Source organism: Hypomesus nipponensis, chromosome 11, assembly GCF_054491055.1.
Source record: "Hypomesus nipponensis isolate SF chromosome 11, ASM5449105v1, whole genome shotgun sequence".
In the NCBI taxonomy this organism is placed as follows: domain Eukaryota; kingdom Metazoa; phylum Chordata; class Actinopteri; order Osmeriformes; family Osmeridae; genus Hypomesus; species Hypomesus nipponensis.
Window position 1 is genome coordinate 316,416 of NC_140371.1, and position 25,831 is coordinate 342,246.

The 25,831-nt window shown below is 47.8% G+C and overlaps 1 protein-coding gene across 7 annotated transcripts in view; it reads right to left on the minus strand.

The window, feature by feature from the left end:
* The window catches only part of golga4 (golgin A4), a 93,752-nt gene that overhangs the window by 4,101 nt on the left and 63,820 nt on the right, over positions 1-25,831 (minus strand). For 4 of the 7 annotated variants that reach the window (XR_014768901.1, XR_014768899.1, XR_014768898.1 and 1 more), the window contains 8 exons: positions 21,943-25,811; positions 21,547-21,668; positions 20,359-20,489; positions 14,486-14,572; positions 7,182-7,202; positions 6,852-6,920; positions 6,466-6,541; positions 4,399-4,490 (listed from right to left, as the gene is read on the minus strand). Coding sequence is in view for 2 of the 7 variants with exons in the window: in XM_084710137.1 (XP_084566263.1) it covers positions 4,399-4,490; positions 6,466-6,541; positions 6,852-6,920; positions 7,182-7,202; positions 14,486-14,572; positions 20,359-20,489; positions 21,547-21,668; positions 21,943-25,811 (4,467 nt within the window). In the remaining 5 variants the exon portion in view is untranslated. Of the gene's footprint in view, positions 1-114; positions 4,063-4,398; positions 4,491-6,465; positions 6,542-6,851; positions 6,921-7,181; positions 7,203-14,485; positions 14,573-20,358; positions 20,490-21,546; positions 21,669-21,942; positions 25,812-25,831 lie in introns of those variants that run through there. The other 3 variants (XR_014768902.1, XM_084710138.1, XR_014768900.1) reach the window with 3 other exon arrangements.

Consider the following 25,831-nt stretch of genomic DNA (forward strand, 5'->3'; position numbering starts at 1 on the left):
TCATAATTATGGAAAGGGATCGTATATTCTACCATTTTTGAGACTGCTAATGAATCCAAGTGTTAATCAGGTGAGGAGCCAGACGTTGTAAACATTCAGGGCTTAGTAAGTAAGTAAGTAAGTAAGACTTTATTTATATAGCACATTTCATACAGGAATTGCAGCTCAAGGTGCTTTACATAAAATCAACAAAAACAATAATACAAGTGATAAAAGTAATAGATCTAAAACATATAACAAACCAGACTAGCCGCACTCTATCTGCGGTCTTTCAAATCCGTCTTGGATCCGAGCTGCCTTGTGCAGTTTCCAAACATATAACAACCCAGACAAGCCGCACTCTATCTGCGGTCTCTCGAATCCGTCTTGGATCCGAGCTGCCACTTGCAGTTGGCTTAGGCCAAATCAACAACGTATTCTGGGTTTGATTTGCTGGAAAGGAATTCCACAGTCAATGCGAGAGTGCAGAGTGAGAATTTTTTTGGGGTACATTGGTACGCAACGTTGCGCGCCTTCACGGCCCTCGTCCACATATAAAAATAGTGCTGCTGCCAACGAATAATGCACCTTATAATATGGTTCCTGCAGTGCCATGGCGGGCCGGACCAAATGATGTTGTATGCGGCCCGGACGTTCCCCACCCCTGGGCTAGAGAGACTGACTTGTAACCTTATGCTCATGAGTTCAAATCCCCGTTCAGCCTATTGTTGATGGCCAAACATGAAGCAGTTTTGCTCTCTTATTGTCCAAGTCTCGATCTTCTACAGTGTACATGTTTATAATATTTTGCCATTTTGCGGAGGAACCCGCATCGCTGCTTGCAGCTATATAGCTATATTTTTTGTTTCATGATCCACCAAATATTTTTACTGGTGAAAGGTCTGTACTGCAGGCAGGCCAGTTTAGCAGCCGGACGCTTCTACTACGAAGCCATGCGGTTGTAACAGATGCAATATGTGGTTTAGCATTGTTTTCCTGAAATATGCAAGACCTTCCCTGAAAAATATGTTGCCTGAATGCAAGCAAATGTTGCTCTAAAACCTGTATATACCTTTCAGCATTAATGGTGCCATTTCCAGATGTGCAAGTTGACCGTTCTATAGGCACTGATGCAGGCTTTTGAACTGAGTGCTGATAACAAGCCGGAGGGTTCCTCTCCTCTTTAGTCCGGAGGACGCAGCGTCCAAGGGTTCCAAAAATAATTTCACATTTCAATTTGTGTGACCACAGAACAGTTTTCCCACTTTGCCTCAGTCCATTTTAAATGAGCTTTAGCCCAGAGAAGAAGTTTTTCTGGATCATGCTCACATATGGCTTCTTCTTTGCATCATTGAGCTTTAACCTGCATTTGTGGATGGCGCGGCAAACTGTGTTCACAGACAATGAGTTCTGGAGGTGTTTCTGAGCCATGCAATGATTTCCATTACAGTATCATGTCTGTTTTTTTCTTTCTTTTTCTAACCTTTTATTGCCCGTCCCAACTTTTTTGAGACATGTTGCAGCCATCAAATTCCAAATTACCTTTTTTTTTTTTTTTTTTTACTTAAATTGTGCTTTTCCTAAGTTTTTACATTTGATATGTTTTGAATGATCTATTGTGAATGTCATAGATCAATATAATCATTGAATTCTGTTTAGATTGAAATTTTACACAGCATCTTTTTCTGGAATTGGAGTTTTCCATATACATAGGTATATATATGACAAATATATTAATATATAGCCTATGAAAAAGATATTGAAAAAAACAAAAACAACAACAATATTTTTAGGTACGAAGCACAGAGTGATACTACACAAACTACACTTCATTGAACGTTTATTAGCTCATGTTCATAGTTTTCAGAGTAAATTGTTGGATTGTTAGACCAGGCCCCCATCATCTATCAATATCACTTAGACCTACATGTAAATCTTCAGGTGTCGCCGCCATTGTTTCATCAACTGTCTGGTTTAGTAGCCTATATTATCACTTCATCTTTCCTGTAACGGAAGCTGTCAACCCCTAACCCTGTGCGAGCAAAATTCCACTCCGCGAGCAGAACCCCACTGCACGCGAGCAGAACCCCACTGCACGCGAGCAGAACCCCACTGCACGCGAACAGAACCCAACTGCAGGCAAGCAGAACCCCACTGCAGGCAAGCAGAATTTCACTGCGTGAACAGATTTAATGCATGATCTGACACCATAGGAGGGGCTGTGCCTGCCTCTCTGCAGCGGTGCTGTGTGTCAACTGTATGAGGCGCATTGGATGAGGCGCACTTCTCCTCTCGTGAAGTCTTTCCTCTCGTCTGTCCTCTAGTCTGTCCTCTCGTCTCTCCTCTCGTCTCTCCCCTAGTCTCTCCCCTAGTCTCTCCCCTTCTCAAGTCTTTCCTCTAGTCTCTCCTCTCGTCAGTCCTCTCATCTGTCCTCTCGTCTGTCCTCTCGTCTGTCCTCTCCTCGTCTCTCCTTTCGTATCTCCTCTAGTCTCTTCTTCCTCAAGTCTCTCTTCTCGTCTCTCCTCTCGTCTCTCCTTTCGTCTCTCCTCTCGTCTCTCCTCTCGTCTCTCCTCTCGTCTCTCCTCTCGTTTCTCCTCTCGTCTGTTCCCTCATCTCTCCCCTGGTCTCTCCTCTCGTCTCTTCTCGTCTCTCCTCTGGTGTCTCCTCTAGTCTCTCGTCTCTCCTCTCGTATCTCCTCTAGTCTCTCCTTTCCTCAAGTCTCTCTTCAAGTCTCTCCTCTAGTCTCTCCTAGGGATGCACGGAATCCAGATTTTTGGGGTTCCGAAAACCGAATCCTACTTCCATCCTCAGTCCATTAACACAGTAAACACATTAAAGAAGTAAACATCAGCGTAATTTTACTTTTTTTTACTGTAAAAAAAAAGAAAAGGCAACATTAGGCTATGCCAGGAAGACAAGTGGGAAAAACTATTTTGACAATTACCATATGCCTATGTTTACCCTATCTCAAGATCCAATCAATAGCCAAAATTTTGCCTTTTCGATTTCTTGAAATTCTTTAGGATGTTTCATATGCAAATGTTTTAACAGCGGAGATGTTGTGTATTGTTTAGGGTCCTTGCCACCACGAGACAAATAGGCGATACTGCCAAACACTTTCTGCTCACGAGTTCCATTTTTCCTTTCTCTCAGCCCACTGCATTAAACAGTCCAACTACGTAAACACCTTCCCGGCAGCGGCGGCGTCATTATGTTGACCAGCGTAGCGTGCGTAGTGCAAGCGTAGGGTTCGGGTTTGGTGAAAAAAAATTCTAAGGTTCGGCCGAAACCGAACCCTGTCAAAAAGCCCAATATTCGTACGAATCCTGGATTCGGTGCATCCCTAGTCTCTCATCTAGTCTATCCTCTCCTCAAGTCTCTCCTCTTGTCCCTCCTCTCCTCAAGTCTTTCCTCTACCCCCTCCTCTAGTTAAGTCTCTCCTCTCTTCAAGTCTCTCCTCTCTTCAAGTCTCTCCTCTCTTCAAGTCTCTCCTCTCTTCAAGTCTCTCCTCTCTTCAAGTCTCTCCTCTAGTCTCCCCTCTAGTCTCTCCTCTAGTCTCTCCTCTAGTCTCCCCTCTAGTCTCTCCTCTAGTCTCTCCTCTAGTCTCTCCGTAGTCTCTCCTCTAGTCTCTCCTCTAGTCTCCCCTCTAGTCTCTCCTCTAGTCTCTCCTCTAGTCTCTCCTCTAGTCTCTCCTCTAGTCTCCCCTCTAGTCTCTCCTCTAGTCTCTCCTCTAGTCTCTCCGTAGTGTCTCCTCTAGTCTCCCCTCTAGTCTCTCCTCTCCTCAAGTCTCCCCTCTAGTCTCTCTTCTCCTCAAGTCTCTCCTCTTGTCTCTCATCTCTCCTCGTGTCTCTCGTCTAGTCTCTCCAGTCTTTTACCTCTCCTTTTGTCTCGTCTCTCCTCTCGTCTCCTTCCCCTCTTGTCTCTCTTCTCTCCTCTCCCCTAGTCTCTCCTCTAGTCTCTCCACTCCTCTAATCTCTCCTCTAGTCTCTCCACTCATCTACTCTCTCCTCTCGTCTCGTCTCTCGTCTCGTCTCTCCTCTCGTCTCTCCTCTCGTCTCTCCTCTCGTCTCTCCTCTAGTCTCTCTAGAAAGATTCCACACCAGTGAAGACAAAGAGTTGAAGCTGAGTGTGTGTGTGTTTGTGTGTGAAACAGAGAGAGTCTGCGTGTTTCCATGAAAACATACACAAAACGATTTTGAATTCTCTTCATCAGGGATAATGTCATAGGTCATAATGTTCTGGTTCATCAGTGCATCATGGCTGTCAATCTTCTATAATCCCATTCAAATGTCATTGTTGTTTTTAATATTCAAATTATATTTACATTTTTTATTTAAGGGTTACATCTACTGATGGAGGTATTTATAACTATATAACACTGTGTAGTGATGGAGTTATAGATGCGCTAGAGATGGTTACCTTGGTTTCTCGCCCCATCATGTACTCAAACAGAACCTTCCTCAGGTACTCAAACTCTGTGGGCTCTGAGAGCCCGTCAGCCCCATGAAGACCTGTAACACAGGGACAGACTAGGGGTCAAGGGTCACACTTCAGATAGGAACAGAAGCTGACAGGTCAACAGAGAGAGAAAGAGGGAGAGGAGGGAAGAAGGGGATGAGCAGTGGGGTGGAAAGGAGAGGACGAGGGGGGTAGAGGTAGGAGGGTAGATGTAGGGGGGTAGAGCTAGGGGGGGATAGAGGTAGGGGGGTAGATGTAGGGGGGTAGAAGTAGGGGGGTAGAGGTAGGGTGGATAGAGGTAGGGGGGTACAGGTAGGGGGGTCAAGGTAGGGGGGGTAGATGTAGGGGGGTAGAAGTAGGGGGGTAGAGGTAGGGTGGATAGAGGTAGGGGGGTACAGGTAGGGGGGTCAAGGTAGGGGGGTCAAGGTAGGGGGGTAGATGTAGGGGGGTAGAAGTAGGGGGGGTAGATGTAGGGGGGTAGAGGTGGGGGGTAGAGGTAGGGGGGTAGATGTAGGGGGGTAGAAGTAGGGGGGGTAGATGTAGTGGGGTAGAGGTAGGGGGGGTAGAGGTGGGGGGTAGAGGTGGGGGGGTACAGGTAGGGGGGTCAAGGTAGGGGGGTAGATGTAGGGGGGTAGAAGTAGGGGGGGTAGATGTAGGGGGGTAGAGGTGGGGGGTAGAGGTAGGGGGGTAGATGTAGGGGGGTAGAAGTAGGGGGGGTAGATGTAGTGGGGTAGAGGTAGGGGGGGTAGAGGTGGGGGGTAGAGGTGGGGGGGTACAGGTAGGGGGGTCAAGGTAGGGGGGTAGATGTAGGGGGGTAGAAGTAGGGGGGGTAGATGTAGGGGGGTAGAGGTGGGGGGTAGAGGTAGGGGGGTAGATGTAGGGGGGTAGAAGTAGGGGGGGTAGATGTAGTGGGGTAGAGGTAGGGGGGGTAGAGGTGGGGGGTAGAGGTGGGGGGGTACAGGTAGGGGGGTCAAGGTAGGGGGGTAGATGTAGGGGGGTAGAAGTAGGGGGGGTAGATGTAGGGGGGTAGAGGTGGGGGGTAGAGGTAGGGTGGATAGAGGTAGGGGGGTACAGGTAGGGGGGTCAAGGTAGGGGGGTAGATGTAGAGGGGTAGAAGTAGGGGGGGGTAGATGTAGTGGGGTAGAGGTAGGGGGGGTAGAGGTGGGGGTAGAGGTGGGGGGGTAGAGGTGGGGGGTAAAGGTAGGGGGGTAGAGGTAGGGGGGGGTCAAGGTAGGGGGGTAGAAGTAGGGGGGGTAGATGTAGTGGGGTAGAGGTAGGGGGGGTAGAGGTGGGGGGTAGAGGTGGGGGGGTAGAGGTGGGGGGTAGAGGTAGGGGGGTAGAGGTAGGGGGGTAAAGGTAAGGGGGGTAGAGGTGGGGGTAGAGGTAGGGGGGGTAGAGGTAGGGGGGTAGAGGTAGGGGGGGTCAAGGTAAGGGGGGTAGAGGTGGGGGTAGAGGTAGGGTGGGTAGAGGTAGGGGGGTAGAGGTAGGGGGGTCAAGGTAAGGGGGGTAGAGGTAGGGGGGCATTACTATGATCCCTGGGGGGCAGGTGGGGTAACTCTCTCCTCCCTGTAATGTAGAGATCACTCTGTTCTAGGAGTGTGTGTGCACGTGTGTGTTTGTGTGAGTTGGAGGACAGTGTGTGTGTGTGCACGTTGGGGGGACAGTATGTGAGAGTAGGGGGTAGTGTGTGTGTGTGTGTGTGAGTTGAGAGGAGTATGTGTGGGTGTGTGTGCCAGTTGGAAGGTTTCCATGGGAATGCAAGGCCACAGCCTGTTAAACTAATTAACACCCCCCATCTCTCTTACGACAGCAGGCTGTCTCTATTAGGCAGCATGAAAGGTCAGTGCAGTCTAGTCTTCCCTCTGTGTGTGTAGTATAGCAGGCAGATTGATGGCACTGTGCTTAAGTTATTCACACAAAGATGGACTACGGGTACACACACACACAAGGAGGGAGAGAAGGAAGAGGAGGGAGAGGAGGACAGGGAAGAGGAGGAGTAGAAGGAAGAGGGGGAGGGGGAAGAGGAACCTTTGTAAGAGCTTGTTAGATGGGTCACTACTGAGTTCCTGTGGACGCATCTCATCTTGTCCTCCAGTAAGTGGATCTAGGATAGGAACACACACACATTCACAGTTACAGTATTTCATAGCATGTGGTTCCCTGCAAAAACAACTTCCTCCATGCTCTCCCAGCTAGCTAGTCATATATATGTGTGTGTGTGTGTGTGTGTGTGTGAGAAACACAGTTGGAAGGGTTGGAAGGTTAAGACAAGTATAAACAGATGTGTCATTATATGCATTTATACAGTGAGAACTGCCTGAGGAGGGGAGGGGAGGGGACAGGAGAGAAGAGGGAGGGGAAGACAGCTGGGATGTGAGTGTTTCCAGAACAGTCTGGTTGTAAGAACCACTCACCCTGTCAACCAGTCCCTGCTCCTTCAGCCTGGCCTCACTCAACAGAGTGGTCTTCTGTGCTAGCTGGGCCTGGGGAGGGACAAGAGGAGCAGAACAAGGAAGAGAGGAGAATAGAGATGGGGTAGGTAGGAGGAAGCAGGCAAAAGGCGAGAACAGAAGGAAGGAGGTGAAGGAAATGAGAAGATTGGGTTGGAGATAGAGGTAGATTTCAGTTGTGAAAGAGAAAGCAGATGAGAAGAAACAGAGACAGAAACAAAGATGAAGACTTATAGAAATGAAGGCTGAACTGTTGACAGTGAACTTTGACCTGGGGGCATATAAGCAACTCACCTGCAGCTCCTCCATCCCATCCTGGAAGAGAGGAGACAAGATGGAGGCCGGGTTAGACAAGATGGAGGCCAGGTTAGACAAGATGGAGGCCAGGTGAGACAAGATGGAGGCCAGGTGAGACAAGATGGAGGCCAGGTTAGACAAGATGGAGGCCAGGTGAGACAAGATGGAGGCCAGGTTAGACAAGATGTTTTAAGGACATATGCTTGACCAGTGTGAATTAAGATGGATTTAGCTCAGGGAGTTATATCCAGTTATACTCAGTGAGCATATGACTGCACATCTAGTTCCAAACCACCACATCCCTTTAGATAAATGTCTGACTCCCTCCCTCCCTCCACATCCCTCCACATCCCTCCTGTGATGTATTATAATCATGAGTTTGCACTTTTGGATACTCTGTTGTGCCGTAGTCTTTTCAACTTAACTAGATGCATGCTGGGATACCTGTATGGTGATTGACTTGAGTAAAGAACTTGTTTAAAGCAAATGACTAACAGTCTACTGTGTGCTTATTTAGGGAAATACACCACAGCAAAAAGTGGCAACGAGGATGAGATAACAAAAAAAATAACCATAACAAGATACAGCTTTACTGATTGGGACCATAGGGGAATTTGTTACGAAGATGGAGTCTTGCTCGGCGTATGTTGAACGTTTGGAGCAATTCTTCGAGGCTAACGACATTGGAGCGGAGAAGCATGTTCCTACATTGAAGCTGCATGGGCCCAACAACCTCTGGATTATTAAGGAATTTGGTTCAACCGAACGTGCCGAAGGGAAGGACGTACAAAGATATTGTGGATGTACTGAGTAAGCATTTGGAGCCAAAGCCGTTAATTATCGCAGAAAGATTTCATTTTAACCGCTGCAATCAAAAAGCTGATAAGACTGTGACTAGCTGTGCAGCCAAGCTAAAGCAGTGTGCTGTGCATTGTGAGTTCGGGACATCGTTGGATGAGGCGCTATGAGATTGCTTGGTCAGTGGAATTCGCAATGAAGCTTGCCAGCGACGGTTGCTGTTGGAGGCGAACCTGACTTTTGCACAAGCTTTTGACCTTTCTTTGAACATGGAGACTGCTGATAAAGGACGCACACCAGCTCCGGAAGCAAGATTTGCACGCGGAGCCGGTGGTGGAAGCACGGTCATCCACCTCAACAAAGAGGAAGTGTTACCGTTGCTATGGTAAAAATCACAGTTCAGAAACATGCCACTTTAAGGATTCGGCTTGTCAAGCCTGTGGTAAAACAGGGCACATTCAAAGGGCTTGTGAAGGAGGAGTGAACAAAAGGCGTCCGGAAAATCATGAAAAAAACACGAAATATGTAGAGGCGGAAGAGGCAGACTTTCCAATGTGGACATTAAAGAGTGACAGAGGCTACAAACAAGCATTCAGAACAAGCTTTACAGTGGATGGTAAAGAAATTGACATGGATATCGGGGCTGCCGTGAGTATAATTTCAGAGAAAATATTTCAAGCGACATTCCAAAAAGTACCACTACAGGCCACTAGCATCAAGCTAAATATGTACACAAGAGAAGTAATGCCTGTGCTAGGGAAGTTTGAAGACATAGTTAGCTATAAACAGCAAACAGAACAGCTACCTGTGGTTGTAGTGAAAGGTAGTGGTCCAGCATTATGCGGCAGGACCAGGTTAGAGAAGATAACTTTGGATTGGAAAGAAATAAAGCATGTAAGGGAGATGCACCAACCAAAATCAATTGAAGAAGTGTTGGAATTACACTCCAAAGTGTTTAAGGATTAATTGTGCACTCTGCGGGGCATTACAGCCAAGATTCTTGTAAATCCGGATGTTCCAGAAGTTTTGCAAGAGCCGTCCACTACCATTTGCCATGAACGCAAGAGTGGATGCTGAGCTAGACGGACTGGAGAAGGCCGGCATAATCTCTGGTGCCTGTGGTAAAAATGGACAATTCAATTTGGTTGTGTGGCAATTATAAAATAACTGTAAATCAAGCCACCAACAGAGACCTACCCACTACCTACTGACCGTTTACACACACCGGGGTCTGTTTGTGTATAATAGACTCGCTGTTGGCGTTAGCTCAGCTCCCGACATTTTTCAGCAAATTATGGAGAACCTCATGAAAGATCTGGATGTAGTCGTCTATTTAGATGATTTGTTAATTACAGGAAAAACAGAACAAGATCACTTGCAGAAGTTACAAACAGTATTGCAGAGACTCCAGGAGAGCTGTTTGAGAGTCAAGAAAGCCAAATGTCAGTTTGGGAAAAAGCAGATAGAATACCTGGGTCATGTATTGAACAGCCAAGGCATCCACCCATCTCCAGACAAGGTAAAAGGATTCACCAGCCCCATCTTGTGTTAAAGAACTGAGAGCTTTTTTGGGGTTGGTTAATTACTACGGCCGATTCGTGCCTAACCAAAGCACAGTACTAGCTCTTCTCTATAGGCGGTTAAAAGACCAGATGGAATTGGAGTGAAAGAGGCCAGAGCAAGGAGCCTTTGACAAGTGCAAGGAGTTGCTAATCAGTGACAAGGTGCTTGGGCACTATGACCCTGATCTACCACTCACCATAGCTTGTGATTCTTCAGCCTATGGAATAGGTGCTGTCATTCAACATTAGATCGGGAAGGAAACGTTGTGAAGGAAATGTCCAATTGCTTACGCATGTCAGAGTGCATTCACTCACTGCTGACTGCACACTTAGAGCAGGCGCCTCTGAATGCTGATCAAGTGGCACGCACGCCACGTACGGACAGTGTGCTATCCAAGGTTCTCAGATATGTTATGATTGGATGGCCTAATGAGGTGGACCTGAAAGTCCGAAAGCCTTTCACACACGCAAATGTGAACTGTCAGTTGAGCGTGGATGTGTGCTTTGGGTGTATTGAAATCATGAGTTTGCACTTTTGGATACTCTGTTGTGCCGTAGCCTTTTCAGCTTAACTAGATGCATGCTGGGATACCTGTATGGTGATTGACTTGAGTAAAGAGCTTGTTTAAAGCAAATGGCTGACAGTCTACTGTGTGCTTATTTAGGGAAATACACCACACCTCTCTTCTCTACCCCCTCTCCCTCCTTCTCTCTACCTCCCTCCTCCTTCTCTCTACCTCCCTCCTCCTTCTCTCTCCCTCACTCTTCTCTACCTCCCTCTTCTCAACTTCCCCCTCCTTCTCTCTACCTTCCTCCTCCTTCTCTCTACCTCCCTCTTCCTCCTCTCTAACTCCCTCTTCCATCTCTACCTTCCTCCTTCTCTCTTTACCTCCCTCCTCTTCTCTAACTCCCTCCCTCCCTTTCTACCTCCCTCCTCTCTCTACCTCTCTCCTTCTCTCTCTATATCCCTCCTTCTCTCTCTACCTCTCTCATTCTCTCTCCACCTCTCTCCTTCTCTCTCTACCTCCCTCTCTCTACTTCCCTCCTTCTCTCTACCTCCCTCCTTCTCTCTACCTCCCTCCACCTTCTGTCTACCTCCCTCCACCTTTTCACTACCTCCCTCGACCTTCTCTCTACCTCCCTCCACCTTCTCTCTACCTCCCTCCTTCTCTCTCCTCCTATCTACCTCCCTCCTCCTTCTCTCTACCTCTCTCCTCCTTCTCTCTACCTCCCTCCTTCTCTCTCTACTTCCCTCCCTCTCTACCTCTCTCCTCCTCTCTACCTCCATCCTTCTCTCTCTACCTCCCTCCTTCTCTCTACCTAAGGGTGGGCGGTATACCGGTATGAACGCGAATACCAGTATTGCGTTGTGCCATGATATGGATTTTGCCATATCATGGATATCACGATATATTAATAAATGTATTAGTAGAGTGCTTCTGTTTGGTATAAAATAAGTCAAGTGATACTGCCTCATGGGCTAGTTCAAATTTGTATCTTTTACAAAAAAAAAATATGCAGCATGGACGCTGCACGCATTGTGCCAGTCAATGAAAGTCAACAAACAAGCTAGCGCAACTCCAGAGGAAGCAAACATTCATATGAGTAAACTGCTTTTGTTGGCAAGTGTAAGCAAGCGTTAATGATGTCTGAAAATAACACCAGTGGGGTTGATCTGCCGGACAAAGAAGAATTGGCTAAAACAAATTTGAGCCTCTGTTGTTTGGAAATAATTTGGTTTCAAGTTATCCAACATCAACCAACAAACAGTAGCCCACTCAGTAAGTTGTGTCGTCGAATTGTGCTAGCCAAAGGTGGAAACACTAGCAATCTCTTTCACCACCTGAAAGCCATGCATGTGCGCGAAAATGAATCTACCAGAATGCGTTTGACAAATCCAATGCCAGGTTGGTTAGAATTGTGAAATGTATGTTTATTGTAGGCCAACATAATCAAGTATTCAGCCATGTAATAATTGTTTATAGCTAGAGCTAATTCTACAAATATTGAACAGTTTGCGATCCCATAAACTACTGTTGAACGCTTAGGCTACTGAGAAGTCGATCTTCCGTGGCAATTAAACGCTGCAAAATTGGGAAAATTCTACTCATGCGACAGTTACACACCGGAGTTACCCAATCCAAATTTGCCCGAGTGCGGTACATTAGCCGCTGCAGTGCGGATTGCATTGTCATGACATTTTAAGAATAACTAATATCGCGATAAATACCGATACCATCTTTGCTTAAGAATTATAACGTGATAAACATTTTAGGCTATACCGCCCAGCCCTATCTCTACCTCCCTCCACCTTATCTACTTCCCTCCTTCTCTCTCTACCTCCCTCCCCTCTCTCTCTCTCTCTCTCTCTCTCTCTCTCTCTCTCTCTCTCTCTCTCTAACTACCTCCTCCTCTCTACCTCTCTCCTCCTCTCTACCTCTCTCCTTCTCTCTACCTCTTTCCTTCTCTCTACCTCTCCTCCTTCTCTTTACCCCTCTCCTCCTCTCTACCTCCCTCCTCTCTACCTCTCCTTATCTTTCTACCACTCTCCTCCTTCTCTCTACCGCCCTCCTTCTCTCTCTACCTCCCTCCCTCTCTCTCTACCTCTCTCCTCCTTTTCCCTACCTCTAAATCAAATCAAATTTATTTGTATAGCCCTTTTTACACGCAAGCATGTCACAGAGGGCTTCACATACGCCCATAGAACTGCCCCTCAACCAACCTAACCTCTCTCCACCTTCTCTGTACCTCCCTCAACCTTCTCTCTACTTCCCTCCTCTCTTTACCTCCCTCCTTCTCTCTACCTCCCTCCTTCTCTCTCTACCTCCCTCCCTCTCTCTACCTCCCTCCTTCTCTCTCTACCTACCTCCTTCTCTCTACCTCTCTCCACCTTCTCTCTCTACCTCTCTCCACCACCCTCCTTCTCTCTCTACCTACCTCCTTCTCTCTACCTCTCTCCCCTACTCTCTCTACCTCTCTCCTCCTCTTACAGCTCTTACGTCATGCAGCGGCTATGTAGCCGGAGGTGAGGCACAGCTGTGTGTGTGAGCGTGTATGTGTGTGAGTGTGGTAGAGGTTGAGAGCAGGGTAATAAATACCAGAGCTTTCAGGGAAAACATTCAAGACTTGTTTCTGCAGCCTTGCAGCCAGCCTCACACTCGTGCGTACATGCGGAGAGAAGGACCCTGAGTCGGTTGCTGACCATCTTGGACAATGACCACCACCCAATACACAGTACTCTCAACAGACAGAGGAGCACATTCAGTGGCAGACTCATCAGACAGGCTGAGGAAGTCCTTTGTGCACACGGCCATTCAGCTTTTTAATGCCACACAGAAGGGGAGGGAGATGGAGAAAGGGTCAGACCCTTTCCTGTATCTGGAAACACTCACTGTGTGAATATGTTTTCCCTATGTGTATTTATATCCGATTTATGTATGTATGTCGGTGAGGTGTATAAGCTACTGGATGACCTAAATTTCCCTTGGGATTAATAAAGTATCTATTCATTCATTCATGTGTGTGTATAATAGGGGTACAACAATTCAACAAGCCCACGGTTCGGTTTGTATTGCGATTTAGGGGTCACGGTTTTGGTTCAGTTTGTTTAGCACATTAGGGGGAAGAAAAAAACATTGTGTTTTCTCGTAGATCCAAAAAAACGCATCTAACATGTAAAAACCGAACCGTGGTTTGTGTGTTGAACAATTCCGTTTTTTTTGCGGTTCGGTTTTACACCCCTAGTGTATATATATATGTGCGTGTATGGGTTTGTGTGCATGTGCAGGCGTGTGTGTGTGTATGTGTGCAAGGGTATGTGCACATGAGTGTGTACACAAGAGTGTGTATATTAGTCTGCATGTATGTGCGTGCATGTGTGTGCAAGAGCATGTGTGTATATGAGTGTGCGTGTGTATATATGCATGCAAATAAAAAAGCCATCAGCCTTTTGATTGTCCATTCTCTGTAAGTACGGCAAACCATCTGACATCCGACCAGGAGGACGCATTAGTTGAACTGTCAAGCGACCGAACGTTAAAGGTAGCGTTCTCAGCCAAGACACTGGCTGAGTTTTGGATTTCAGGGGAGAGGGAATACCCATGGCCGGGGGAACTACGGGTGCTGCAGCACCCCCTGACAGCATGAACTAGGGGTGCTGAGGGTGCTGCAGCACCCCCTGCTGACAGCATAAACTAGGGGTGCTGAGGGTGCTGCAGCACCCCCTGACAGCATGAACTAGGGGTGCTGAGGGTGCTGCAGCACCCCCTGCTGACAGCATAAACTAGGGGTGCTGAGGGTGCTGCAGCACCCCCTGACAGCATGAACTAGGGGTGCTGAGGGTGCTGCAGCACCCCCTGACAGCATGAACTAGGGGTCCTGAGGGTGCTGCAGCACCCCCTGACAGCATGAACTAGGGGTGCTGAGGGTGCTGCAGCACCCCCTGACAGCACGAGAATTTAAAATAATATGATTTGAAAATCCACCACTGTGGCACAGCTCCGCAGTAGCGGACTGGCCATCGGGAGCACCGGGAGAAGAATAATGATGGAAAACCAGTCTAAAACATGTAAGGGTGGGGTTGAAAAATGAGTAGACAAAAAGACCTTCATTAGACAAGGTTTTACCAATTGAAAAACAGCTCTGTTTATTTTACACAAAGCTCAAAAACTCTTTTGCGCTCAAATAAAGGCAAACAGTTTTGCCTCGCGCGCTATGCGCGCTCACGTTAACTATCGAGCTCCCAAACTAGCATCACATCCAACACAAAATGTGTGTGTGTGTATGAGTGTGTGTGTGTATGACTGTGTTTATATGAGTGTGTGCGTGTATTTATATGACTGTGTGTGTATATGACTGTGTGTGTGTGTATATGACTGTGTGTGTGTGTATATGACTGTGTGTGTTTATATGACTGTATGTGTGTGTGTGTGTGTGCCATACCTGGGTGTTGTCCTGCATCCTGGTGTGAAGGTCCTCCATCTCCTTCTGCACCTGCCACACTCTGTCCCCCATCTCCTGTTCACGACTCTGCAGGAAGACATTCACTCTCACTACTCCAGTGTGCTAGGTCACATTCTGTTTCACTACTCCAGTATGCTAGGTCACTTCCTGTTTCACTACTACATTGTGCTAGGTCCCTTCCTGTTTCACTACTACAGTGTGCTAGATCACATTCAGTTTTACTACTACATTGTGCTAGGTCACTTTTCTGTTTCACTACTACATTATTCCAGGTCACTTCCTGTTTCAACTCAGCACCCTCTTCCTCCAGGAGCACCAACACCTCTTCATATATCTAGAAAGTCCTCTTCTCCCTCCATCCATCCCTCCATTCATTCCTCCATCCATCCACCCCGAAGAGTATAGAAGAAGTATAGAAGAGGCGAATCTCTGATGCTTTTTTGGTAACAGCCACTAGGTGGCGCTTCGGTAGTGCGGCCGCCATTTTGGGGTGAATATTCCAACTGGAGTTACTGGACAACAGCACAGATAGTTACATACTAGCTAGTTATAGCTAACAGATCATTTTATGTATGTTTTTTGTGTTGACATTAGCTAGCTAGCTTCGGTAGCTGTGTACCTAGCAATCATTAGCAGCATTTGTATCGGTTCAACTGTAAAGTATACACCTTTTAAAGGATCCCTTGGTAAATCAGCCTCTGCCGGGTAAAAGGGACATTTTTGAAAAAATTTAAAGTTAACACCAACTTTTACTGGCAAAATCCATTGTTGTGTCTACATAATTATTTTAGATATAGTATAAGTTTAGCTAGCTTGCAAATACTGAGGATAGCCTACCAAATTTGAGTTAACCAATGTTGATGCTAGCTAACGTTAGTTTGCTAGCTGTAGGCTATATAACATTTCACTGGGTCTTGCAGCGCTGCTTGATTTACTGAAATTATTATGAAATGTTATTTTCTTCTATCCATTTGCATTTGCCATTTGCAAGTCACAGTATTTCCCACCCCTGAAAAGTGTAACTGAGACGACACAGTAAATAATTCCTCTTTAAGTAATAAGCCCCCGTTGAAGTGTTGAGCATTAAATTAGCTGCACGGTTTGAAGAGATCTTGGGACAAAGCCCCTTTTTTGTGTTTTGCTAATGCAGAATTCGGTCAAATAAAAACAGTAAAATAGACGTAATGAGTGGCCCATAGCGGTAAGTATCAAGGTAGGGCTGCACTATCATGGCCAAAATGATAATCACGATTATTTTAATCAATATTGAGATCATGATTATTATCACAATTATTTGTTGATTTTAACCTAATCAAATTTGATTGTCACAATGCATGGTACCTGCAGAATGGATGTGAATAAAACTCAAAATCTACAATCAATAAAAAACAAACGATCTCCGTCCACACTAGCGTTTTCATATAGTTTTCCAAATGTTTGCCGTCCACACTAAGGCTGTGTTCGAAAACTTAGACAGCTGTCTTAATCCTTGATGTCTTACTAGACAGGTGTCTAACGAGACAGCTCTCTTCGGGGTAAGGTATCTTAAAAACCGTTGTTTTCGAACAGCCTATTAAGACAGGATGTACGTCATCGCGCTGCGTGTACTTATGTGCTCGCACTAGTGCGCTTTGTCAGACGGCAGTCAATTGCATTGAGTTTATTGTCACACAAAGTCAAGTTAAGCTGTATTTAAACTTGTGTTAGATATAGGCTCAATAGCTCATAACATTTGTGTTTGTATTTCACTCATTTGATAGGATTGTGCAGACACTAGCTAGTTGCTGCGTTTTATCATAATTTATGATAAAATGCAGCAACTAGTGTCTGCACTGCACTGCGATGCTAGCTACTGTACATTATCGAAAAGTCGGAGCAAATTTACAAATTAGGAGTGTCATCAATAAAATAAGTACATTTTCAGCAACTACACTGCCCACTTCTCGATACATTTTTATGCTCATTTACAAGTACCGTTTAGCTGAAATATGAATTGTAAAAACTTAAAGCAATGGCGGTCAAAGGATTCTGTTTAACTTGTTGCTCACGGTAACCCCGCGCACAGAGTTATGGGTAATACGTGCCGCCATTAAGACAGCAAGGCAGCCAGAGAATGTCTAATATAGAGAGAACTGCCACTCTCGGAAAACTTCCGGGTTGTGAACTGGTTGAAGTTCCATGTGAGGGCGCTAACGAGCGAGTGCAGAATGAATGGAGGTCTATGGAGCGGTAGCCCTCAAAATCCACTTTTCTCAGGATATAATTTTTTGTCTAGTAATTTGAATTCTGAATTCGAAAGGAAAGGCAAAAATAATACACACTGCTGGCTGTTAGATTGTTTTTAAGTCGCCTTTCTGTTCTAAAAAGCTTTTGAAAATGTCATTGACGTCATACACATCGTACGACCAGAGCTACTGCTTTACGGCAAGCTCTGGTCACTTACTTTTTTCTCTCAGGGCATCGACAGCACAGCTGACAGGTTAGGCTCTCCCTGTCAATACACATGCTAGAAACAGTTTTGGCTTGCTAATTTTGTTGCTAATGCTCTGACATTCTGATTCCGCTTCGGATGTCATCAAGCGGGAGCTCTGGTCGTATCAGTCCTTCACTAACCAATCAGCATTCATTAGCAGAATGCTAGCGTGTTATGGGCAACAACGACTCACCCTGTTAGAAATGAAAAGGACATAAGTACTCGTTCATTCAACTTTCGACCTATAACCCATGTTGAACATGCAAAAACTACAATCAAATCGGAGATTTCTCAACGACAATCAGGCGAAAGAGACAAATTTAGCCGTTTAGCTCCATAGACTCCCATTCAACATGCACTCGTTCTCGATCACCCCCAGTTGAAATTTAGTGGAACTGCAGCCAAATTCGGTACAGATAAGATTTAAGACATTTCGAACAGACCTCGCTGTCTTAAAAGGAAAGAAGGAAAGACGCATTTTAAGACATTTCGAACAGAGCCCGGCTAGGGAAGCGTATTCGAATAGCTCGGTTTTCAGTGTCCAAAAACGCTGTATTAGTGTGGACAGGAGGTGCAAATGCAGACGTGTGTGTTTTTAAATTTACTCGGGCTAGTGTGGACGGGGCCCCTGTCCTCTGTAACCGTCTACATCTAGAAACTAACCTGCGTGGTGCAGGGAACATCTCGTGATCAGACATTAGGTGTATTCGACTCCATGCAGCGCCGCAGCCGGCTGCAGCCTACAGATTGGAGAAAGAGTTTATTATAGCCCAAATTTTCTGACTTTACAGAGCCGTTTATAACTCCTCCCTGACTGCAAGCGGCAACTCTCGCTGGTCGTTTCATGCAGCCGATGTCGAACACACCTATGCGCGCTAGATTGGCTTTGCAAGAAATAACTTTGATACGGAGCGTTCTATTAACGGAATGACGCATTTTAAATATCGCTCGATCACGTGAATTTGTTCGTGGGAAGCCGAAATCGTAATTAAAATTTGATTAATCGTGCAGCCCTATATCATGGCGTTTTATTTTGTTTGATTTTTTACTTGTCCAGTGGGGCAAGGACATTTCTCTTCCAGACTTGCCCTCCAAAAACAATACACTTGTCCCGGACAAGCTAATGTTGAGCCCTGTTGACTAGACTCTTGATACAGATCAGAATCCATCATCTTGGACACCCAAAATCAGCGAATCTCACAGCCAAATCAGCGCAATAGAAAATGTGCTTCAAAGAATTTCAAACCAAACTTTTTTTGTGGAAAAAAAGTGGAAGACTTGTCTGTAAGTCTTTGAAATATACTGTTAAAAGGGATTTGATGATCACTAGTCTAGTGATTACTTTATTGGGTGTGCTTTGCCTTCGGCAAGGGCACAACCATTGTTATCTCACATATATATTTATTATTTATTGTTATTGTTTATTTTTGCGCCCCTAAGGCTCAGTCAATATTTGGACTACATACACAACGTCGATGTCAAAAGGTTCGTCTTGGTCGCGATTGCATTGGTTCTATTGGGATTTATGTACCGTTGCACGGTTTAGGTTTTAATTAAGTTTTTGTGGCAAAAGTGAAGCTAACGGTGGCTAACTTGCTAGCCACAGTCACTGACGCTACTGATGTCACTAACATCACAAAATATCGCGTAACTACCTCTAGCAGAACATTAGTTTAGCAGCTCGTTAACTTCTGGGAGATAGCTAGGCTAACTGCTTTACTGCAAGGGAGCTGCAGAAACGCCACAAGCAAATAGGACAGGGTGATAACTATTTACTAATTTTACTTTGTTATATGAAAAACAATATAAGCTGATATAAGGAAGTAGTTATATCTACTTTCGGAAACAGTAGTCTACTATTTCACTGAAGCATTAGCATCATGACATTAGCCTCTGTTGTCCGGGCAACACATACTACAGCGGTCTATGATGCATCTGTTTTCAATCGTTAAAATAAACATTCCTCACTATTACATTTTCGTTGTAGGATTTATTATGACATTAGATTACAAGTAAACGATTTGTTGGTGAAATTATCATTACCTGTGGTTTCAAACCAGTGTAGCTCACTGCAACGCTGTACTGTAGCCTAGTCTAGTACAGTAGCTAAAAAAACACATCCACAGCTGTTTACAGTACAGTAGCCTACGTAGGAAGTCAAACGGCACATGTTCAGCACTACCATTACTTAAATCAAAAGTCTTTCAATAGGTGAAACTATCTGACTAGTGACTACTAACCTGAACTTCATTGCCACAGCCTAAACTTCAATCTGTTCATGAAAATAATTCATTTCAGCCTAGAACGTACAACGGAAGTAACATTAAATCAAATTCAACCAACGCAATTGCTACCAAGACAGTCTATTGTAGTAGCAGTTGTAGACTACAATTTACCAGGGCAGCTTCTCCACACAGCAGGGCTATATCGCATTTTGCCTTTTTACTGACAATGATCGCTACCACTGACATGTTTATGAATGCGTGATTTTGGACAGAGGCTAACAACATGTCAAGCTTATTATCGTTTTTGGGGCATATTGTCAGTTAGCAGATGGTACTATTTGAATCACGATTCCTTCTGAGATGCTGGTACGTCGTTGTTAAAATAAGCTTCAAAGGGGGTTCTTTATTATTAAATGAATGCAATACAAGTAGGCTAAATGCCTGAAAATATTACGAGAAGGGAAAAACTTACAATGACGTTTAAGTCAGAGATTAGGTAAATTTTTACACAAAAAATATGCTTTTAAATCTATGTAATCTTCATAAATAATAAGTTGGCTATGCATTTTAATATAAAATATACATAAATGTAATTTAAATACGGACCCCTGCAACCAACGCAAGTAAGCAAGCACACCCTACAATTTCCCCCAAAATTGTACCCTCTCTAGTTCTTTTGTTGTAATCATTCCGTTTTTTTGGGGACAAAGCAGCTGATATTGCCAAAAGCGAACTAGTAGACTGCCGAGTCGCTTTCATCCCAAAATGGCAGAAAGGTAGCGCTGCTACTGGGCACTGGTCTTGCAATGGAACGTTCTATCGGCTTTCTCTTCTGTCAATATAAGTTCTTTGTCCACCCTCCATCCATCCCTCTATACTCTCCTCCCTCCATCCATCTCTCCATCAACCCTCCATCCTCTCATCTCTCCTCCATCCCCTCCTCCCTCCCTCCATTCATCTCTCCATCCTCCCCTCCCTTTATCCTCTCCTCCATCCATCCATCCCCTCCTCCCTCCATCCTCTCCTCCCTCCATTCTTCCCTCCAACCCCTCCTTTCTCCATCCCCTCCTCCCTCAATTCATCCCTCCCTCCATTCATCCCTCCACCCCTTTCCTCCCTCCATTCATCCCTCCATCCAATCATCCCTCTAGTACCTGCAGCACCTCTTCATATCTTTGGACCGTCTTCTGCATCTCGTCCTCCTTCTGGGAGATCTGCTTGTGCAGCTGGGAGACCTCCTCCCTGTGGCCGGTCATGAGTTCAGCCTCCACACCCTGGGCCCTTCCTGGGGGCAGAGACACAACCGGGTCAGCCACACCCTGAACCCCTTCTCCTGGATACTTTTCGTCACAAGTTTCGTTACCAATACTAATGTTAACTAATGGTTGGGTTTGATTGCTCTCCAGGACTTATGATCCTCATTTGATGCCCCTCTCGAGGTTTATTGCTTTAATAATGTATCTGTCCCACCACTATACTAGCTGAGCAATAGTGCTAAGACAGGGAGTTGACAAAGTATTTAGCTGGTAGCTAGGCTAGTAGCTGGCTATCTGGTAAATTCGATGCTTAGAACGACAGGATTAGCAGCTACAGTGGCGCACATGCTCTGTTTTAAAGTTGTAGAGCTATGCTAGCGCTAAAAATACTTTTCTAAACCTGACCAAAATACAAGGTGCTGATACCACGCGAAAGCATATCAAGATAGCTAAATATGAGACATTGTCACCCTGGCAGTACCTGCTGCATTTTTATTTACAGTTAGTCTGCAGTTCTAGAAGTCAGCAATCTCCTTTAAGCTAACTAGCAAGCTAACAAAATACAGCCTGGGCAGTAGCCAGCTATGCAGGTAGCAAAACAACTTTTTTGTTTCTGATTTATTTACATTTCGTCATTTATCGTTCACAGCGTCGGTCGTGTACGTTTGCGACGTTCCTGACTGTGCCTATCTAGTTAGCGACCGTTAGCGGACCGTTAGCGGTTTCACCACAAAAAGTGCAACGGAACCTTCCAGAAAGTAACAGCATTTGGTAGGGGGGGAACAGAGGGTTTGGGGAGGGTGGTGGCTAAGGGGGTGTCTGGCCTAGGAGGGGGGTCTGGGCTAGGGGGGAGGGGTCTGGGATAAGGGGATCTGGGCTTGGGGGATCTGGGCTGGGGGGATCTGGGCTAGGGGGGGTCTGGGCTGGGGGGATCTGGGCTTGGGGGATCTGGGCTGGGTGGATCTGGGCTAGGGGGGTCTGGGCTGGGGGGATCTGGGCTATGGGGGGTCTGGGCTGGGGGGATCTGGGCTGGGTGGATCTGGGCTAGGGGGGGTCTGGGCTTGGGGGGGCTAGGGGGGGTCCCACCGATGGCCTCCTTCACTGCAGTGTCCAGATCCCTCTCCTTCACAGCCAGCTGCGTGTTGAACTCCCTCATCAGTTGCTTCAGAGACGAGCTGTGTCTGGCTTCCACCTCCTCCACCTCCAGTCTGGGGGGAAGACAGGGAGGGGCAGGGGGGGAGACAGGGGAGGGAGAGCAGGGAGGGGCATAGGGAGAGACAGGGGAGCAGGAGGTGAAGGTAAGAAAAGGAAGAATCAGGAGGCCAAAATAAAGAGAGGACATCAACACATTAAAGTTGCAGTCAAGTAACTTCAGACCTGGATGCTCCCCTCCCCCCACTGTCGTTCTAGATCAACCTACAGAAGCTTCCTGTCGTTTTAGATCAACCTACAGAAGCTTCCTGTCGTTTTAGATAAACCTACTGAAGCTTCCTGTCGTTCTCCTCGCCCAGCTCCTTCCTGACAAGCTCCAGCTCCTGCTGGTGCTCCCGCCTCAGTGCCCGCATGTCCTCCTGCAGCCGCAGGAACTCCCTCTGGACCTTCTGCATCTCAGCTGTCGCCTCCGCCAGCTGGCTCTGCAGAGAGCCTCCCGGCCCGTCCTCCAGGAGGCAGTGTTTATCCTCCTCCCTCCTGGGGGCTGTGGCGGCCCGGCTTCTCTCCTCCGAACCTCGGTCCTGACGGCTGAGTTCTGCTTGCAGGAGAGTGTTCTGCTCCTCAGCCTCTCTGAGCTTCTGCCTGATCTCTTCTTGCATAGCTGCAGTCTTATCGGGCTGGTTCTCCTCCTCTTTGTCCTCCTTCTGGAGGGAAGCCAGTTTCTGCTCGTACATGTCTTTCAGCCTCTGTAGACAACTGTCCCTCTCAAGCCTCTCCTCACTGCGTACCTGTTCCAGGCGCTTCTCCTGCTCTTCCCTCAGGGCTTCCTGCCTGGTCATCTTATCCTCTTCCAGTTGAGCCTGCAAGGTCTTCAGACTCTGCTCCTTCTCCTTCTCCAGCTGAGCCTGCAAGGTCTTCAGACTCTGCTCCTTCTCCTCCAGCTGAACCTGCAAGGTCTTTAGACTCTGCTCCTTCTCCTCCTCCAGCTGAACCTGCAAGGTCTTCAGACTCTGCTCCTTCTCCTCCAGCTGAACCTGCAAGGTCTTTAGACTCTGCTCCTTCTCCTCCTCCAGCTGAACCTGCAAGGTCTTCAGACTCTGCTCCTTCTCCTCCTTCAGCTGACCTTGCAAGGTCTTCAGACTCTGCTCCTTCTCCTCCTCCAGCTGAGCCTGCAAGGTCTTCAGACTCTGCTCCTTCTCCTCCAGCTGAACCTGCAAGGTCTTTAGACTCTGCTCCTTCTCCTCCTCCAGCTGAACCTGCAAAGTCTTCAGACTCTGCTCCTTCTCCTCCTTCAGCTGACCTTGCAAGGTCTTCAGACTCTGCTCCTTCTCCTCCTCCAGCTGAGCCTGCAAGGTCTTCAGACTCTGCTCCTTCTCCTCCTCCAGCTGAGCCTGCAAGGTCTTCAGACTCTGCTCCTTCACCTCCTCCAGCTGAGCAAGCAGGCTGTTGTTTTTCTGCTCTTGCTCCTTTACCTCCTTATTCACTTCCTCCAGCTGAGCCTGCAAGGTCTTCAGACTCTGCTCCTTTACCTCCTCCAACTGAGCAAGCAAGCTGTTGTTGTTCTGCTCCTGCTCCTTTACCTCCTTCTTCAATTCCTCCAGCTGAGCCTGTAGGCTCCTAATGCTCCTGTCCTTCTCCTCCAGCTGGGAGTTGAGCTGCTTCCTGATCTGGACAATCTTCTGCTCAGCCTTCTTCTTCAGCTCTGACATTTTCCCGGCGCCTTCCGCCATCAGTCTCTCCTCCTGACTCCTCAGCACATCCTCTTCCTTCTTCTCAAACTCCTCCTTCTGTACCTGCATCTCCTGTCTGAGCTTCACCTTCTCCCTCTCCAGGGCCTGCAGCTTCTCCTCTGCCTCCTGGGCACGCTGGCTGGACTGGTCCTGGGAGAGCTGCAGCTGCCCACTCCTCTCCTTCCTCTCGGCCTCCCAGAGGCTGCGCTGCTGCCTCAGATCAGCCGTGAGCTGCTCACACTCCCGGGTCCTAGCGGCCAGCTGTTCCTCCCGCTCACTGAGGGCCACGCTGCAGCGCTCCAGCTCTGCCCCCAGCGCACTCATCTTCTGCTCCTTCTCGCTCAGGGCCTGGTCCATCTCTGACTTGCTGATGGACTGACGGTCCCCACTGGCCTGCTCCAGCCTCCGCAGATCCTCGTCCCTCTCCGCCACCTGCCTCTCCATCCCCTCCAGTTGGGCCTGCAGGGCCTGGACCGTGTCGTGGTTCTGGGTGAACTTGGCCTCTGCCTTGCCTTTGAACTCTGACAGGTTGTCCTTGAGCGCCTCAGCCTGCTCCGTGGCAGCCATCTTATCCTGGTGGAGTTTCTCCATCCTGTCCTCCATCTGTCTTAGCAGCTCCTGCTGCTCCTGCTTCCTCTCCTCCTCCTTCCCCACCAGCTGAGTCTTTAGGTCCTGGACCATCCTCTCCAGGTTGCTGATGTGCAACGTGCTACTTTTAAGGGTCTCTGAGATGGCAGTGTTCTCCTGGCTGAGCTGCTGCACACGGAGGGTTTTCTTTGAGAGAGCCTGAGAGTGCTTCTCTGCATCGGCCAGTAGAGAGACTCTCTCCGTTGTTAAGGCTTGGATTCGCTCCGTGTGCGCTTGGAGCTGAGAAGTCACCTGCTCAACTGAACTGCATAGCTTCTGGTTCTCCTCCGTCCTCTGCCGGATACCCTCCTCTAAAGTGCGGATTCTGTCCACCTTGGTGAGGAGGACATTTTTAAGGTGCGCCATCCTTTTCTGACTGCGGAACACCCTGTCCTGCAGCTCTCCCACCCTGGACTCCACCCGTTCACAGAGCTGACCCGCTGCTCCCTCCATCCTGGTGTGGATCTCCAGACAGACCTGCTCCAGCTGCTTGCTGACTGCAGCGGACCGTGTCTGAAACTCCTCCTCCAGCGTCCGCTGCAGGTTGTCCTCCTGGGAGCGCGAAGCCTCCAGGGCCTGCAGTTTCCTTTCTGCGTCCTCGCATCTGTGGGACAGCATCTGCAGCTTGGCCTTGCTCTCTTCCCCGGTCCTACTGAGCTGGTCCTGGGTGTGGTTCTTCTGGCTGAGGGTCTGGCTGAGGTTCCTCTCCAAGGCCTCGAGCTGCTGCTTTAGCCTGCGCTCCCTGTCCGCCAGGGCCTCCCGCTGGGACGCAGCCTCCCTCAGTTCAGCCTGCAGCTTCTGTACTGTGGTCTCCCGGATGGCCAGCTCCTCCCTCAGGTCTCTAACCTCCTGCTGGGCCTGCTCCTGCACCTCCCTGCTCCTCCCAACCTGCTGGGACACCTCCTCCAGCTCTTGAGACTTCTCCAGCAGAAACCGGGCCTGCGCCTCCTGCTCCTGCTGCTGCTCCTGCTGCAGCGCCGCATCCTTCTCCTTCAGAGCCTCCTCGCTCTCCTTCAGTGCCTCCTCGCTCTCCTTGAGCTTCTTCTTAAACTTCTCCTGCATCTCTTTTGCTTTCTGTTTAAATTTCTCCATCTTCATCTCCTGTGCCTTCAACTTGCCCTCGATGTCTTTCCTGACATTTTCCATTTTCTTCTCGTGAGAAGCTTTCTGGTCTTCCAGCTGTTTCTTCAGCCTCTCCTGCTGCTCCTGCCCAGCCCTCCACTTCTCACACATCCTCTCATCTTGCTCTGAGAGTTCCTTCCTGCTCTGCTGTAACTGCAGCTCTGTCTCCTGAAGCTCTTTCACTTTGAGCTGGAGAGCCTCTTCCTTCTGCAGACAGTCTCTCTGTGCAGCCTCCATGTGTCGCTCCAAGTCCGCTAGCTTGCTGTGACAGTGTCTGAGCTTGTCTGTGAGCTGGTCCAGCTGAGTGTTGCAGCGCTGCAGTTCCTCCTCAGCATTCCGAGCAGCCACCAGTCTCTGCCGGGTCTCCTCCAGGTCCCGAGCGTTGACGTTGCGTTCCTGCAGCATGGCCTCCGCCTCCTCCACCAGCCTGCTTTCTCGCTGCAGGTGCTCCTCGAGCTCCTCTTCTTTTCCCTGCAATGCCATCTTCAGCTTGTTCAACTCTTCTTTCAGCGTTTTCTCCACACCTTCCAGAGACTCCTGGTGCTGCAGCCTGACCTTCTCCAGCTCCTTCCTGTGCCGTGCCTCCTCCTCCTGCAGCCTCCTATCCAGGGCCTCCTGCTGCCCAGCAGCCAGGTCCGGCCTGTGCTCTTGCTCCAGCTGGGAGGCCTGGTCTGCAGCCGGCTCACTCTGCGCCTTACAACTCTCCAGCTCCAGTATCCTCTGGAATGAACACATCATAT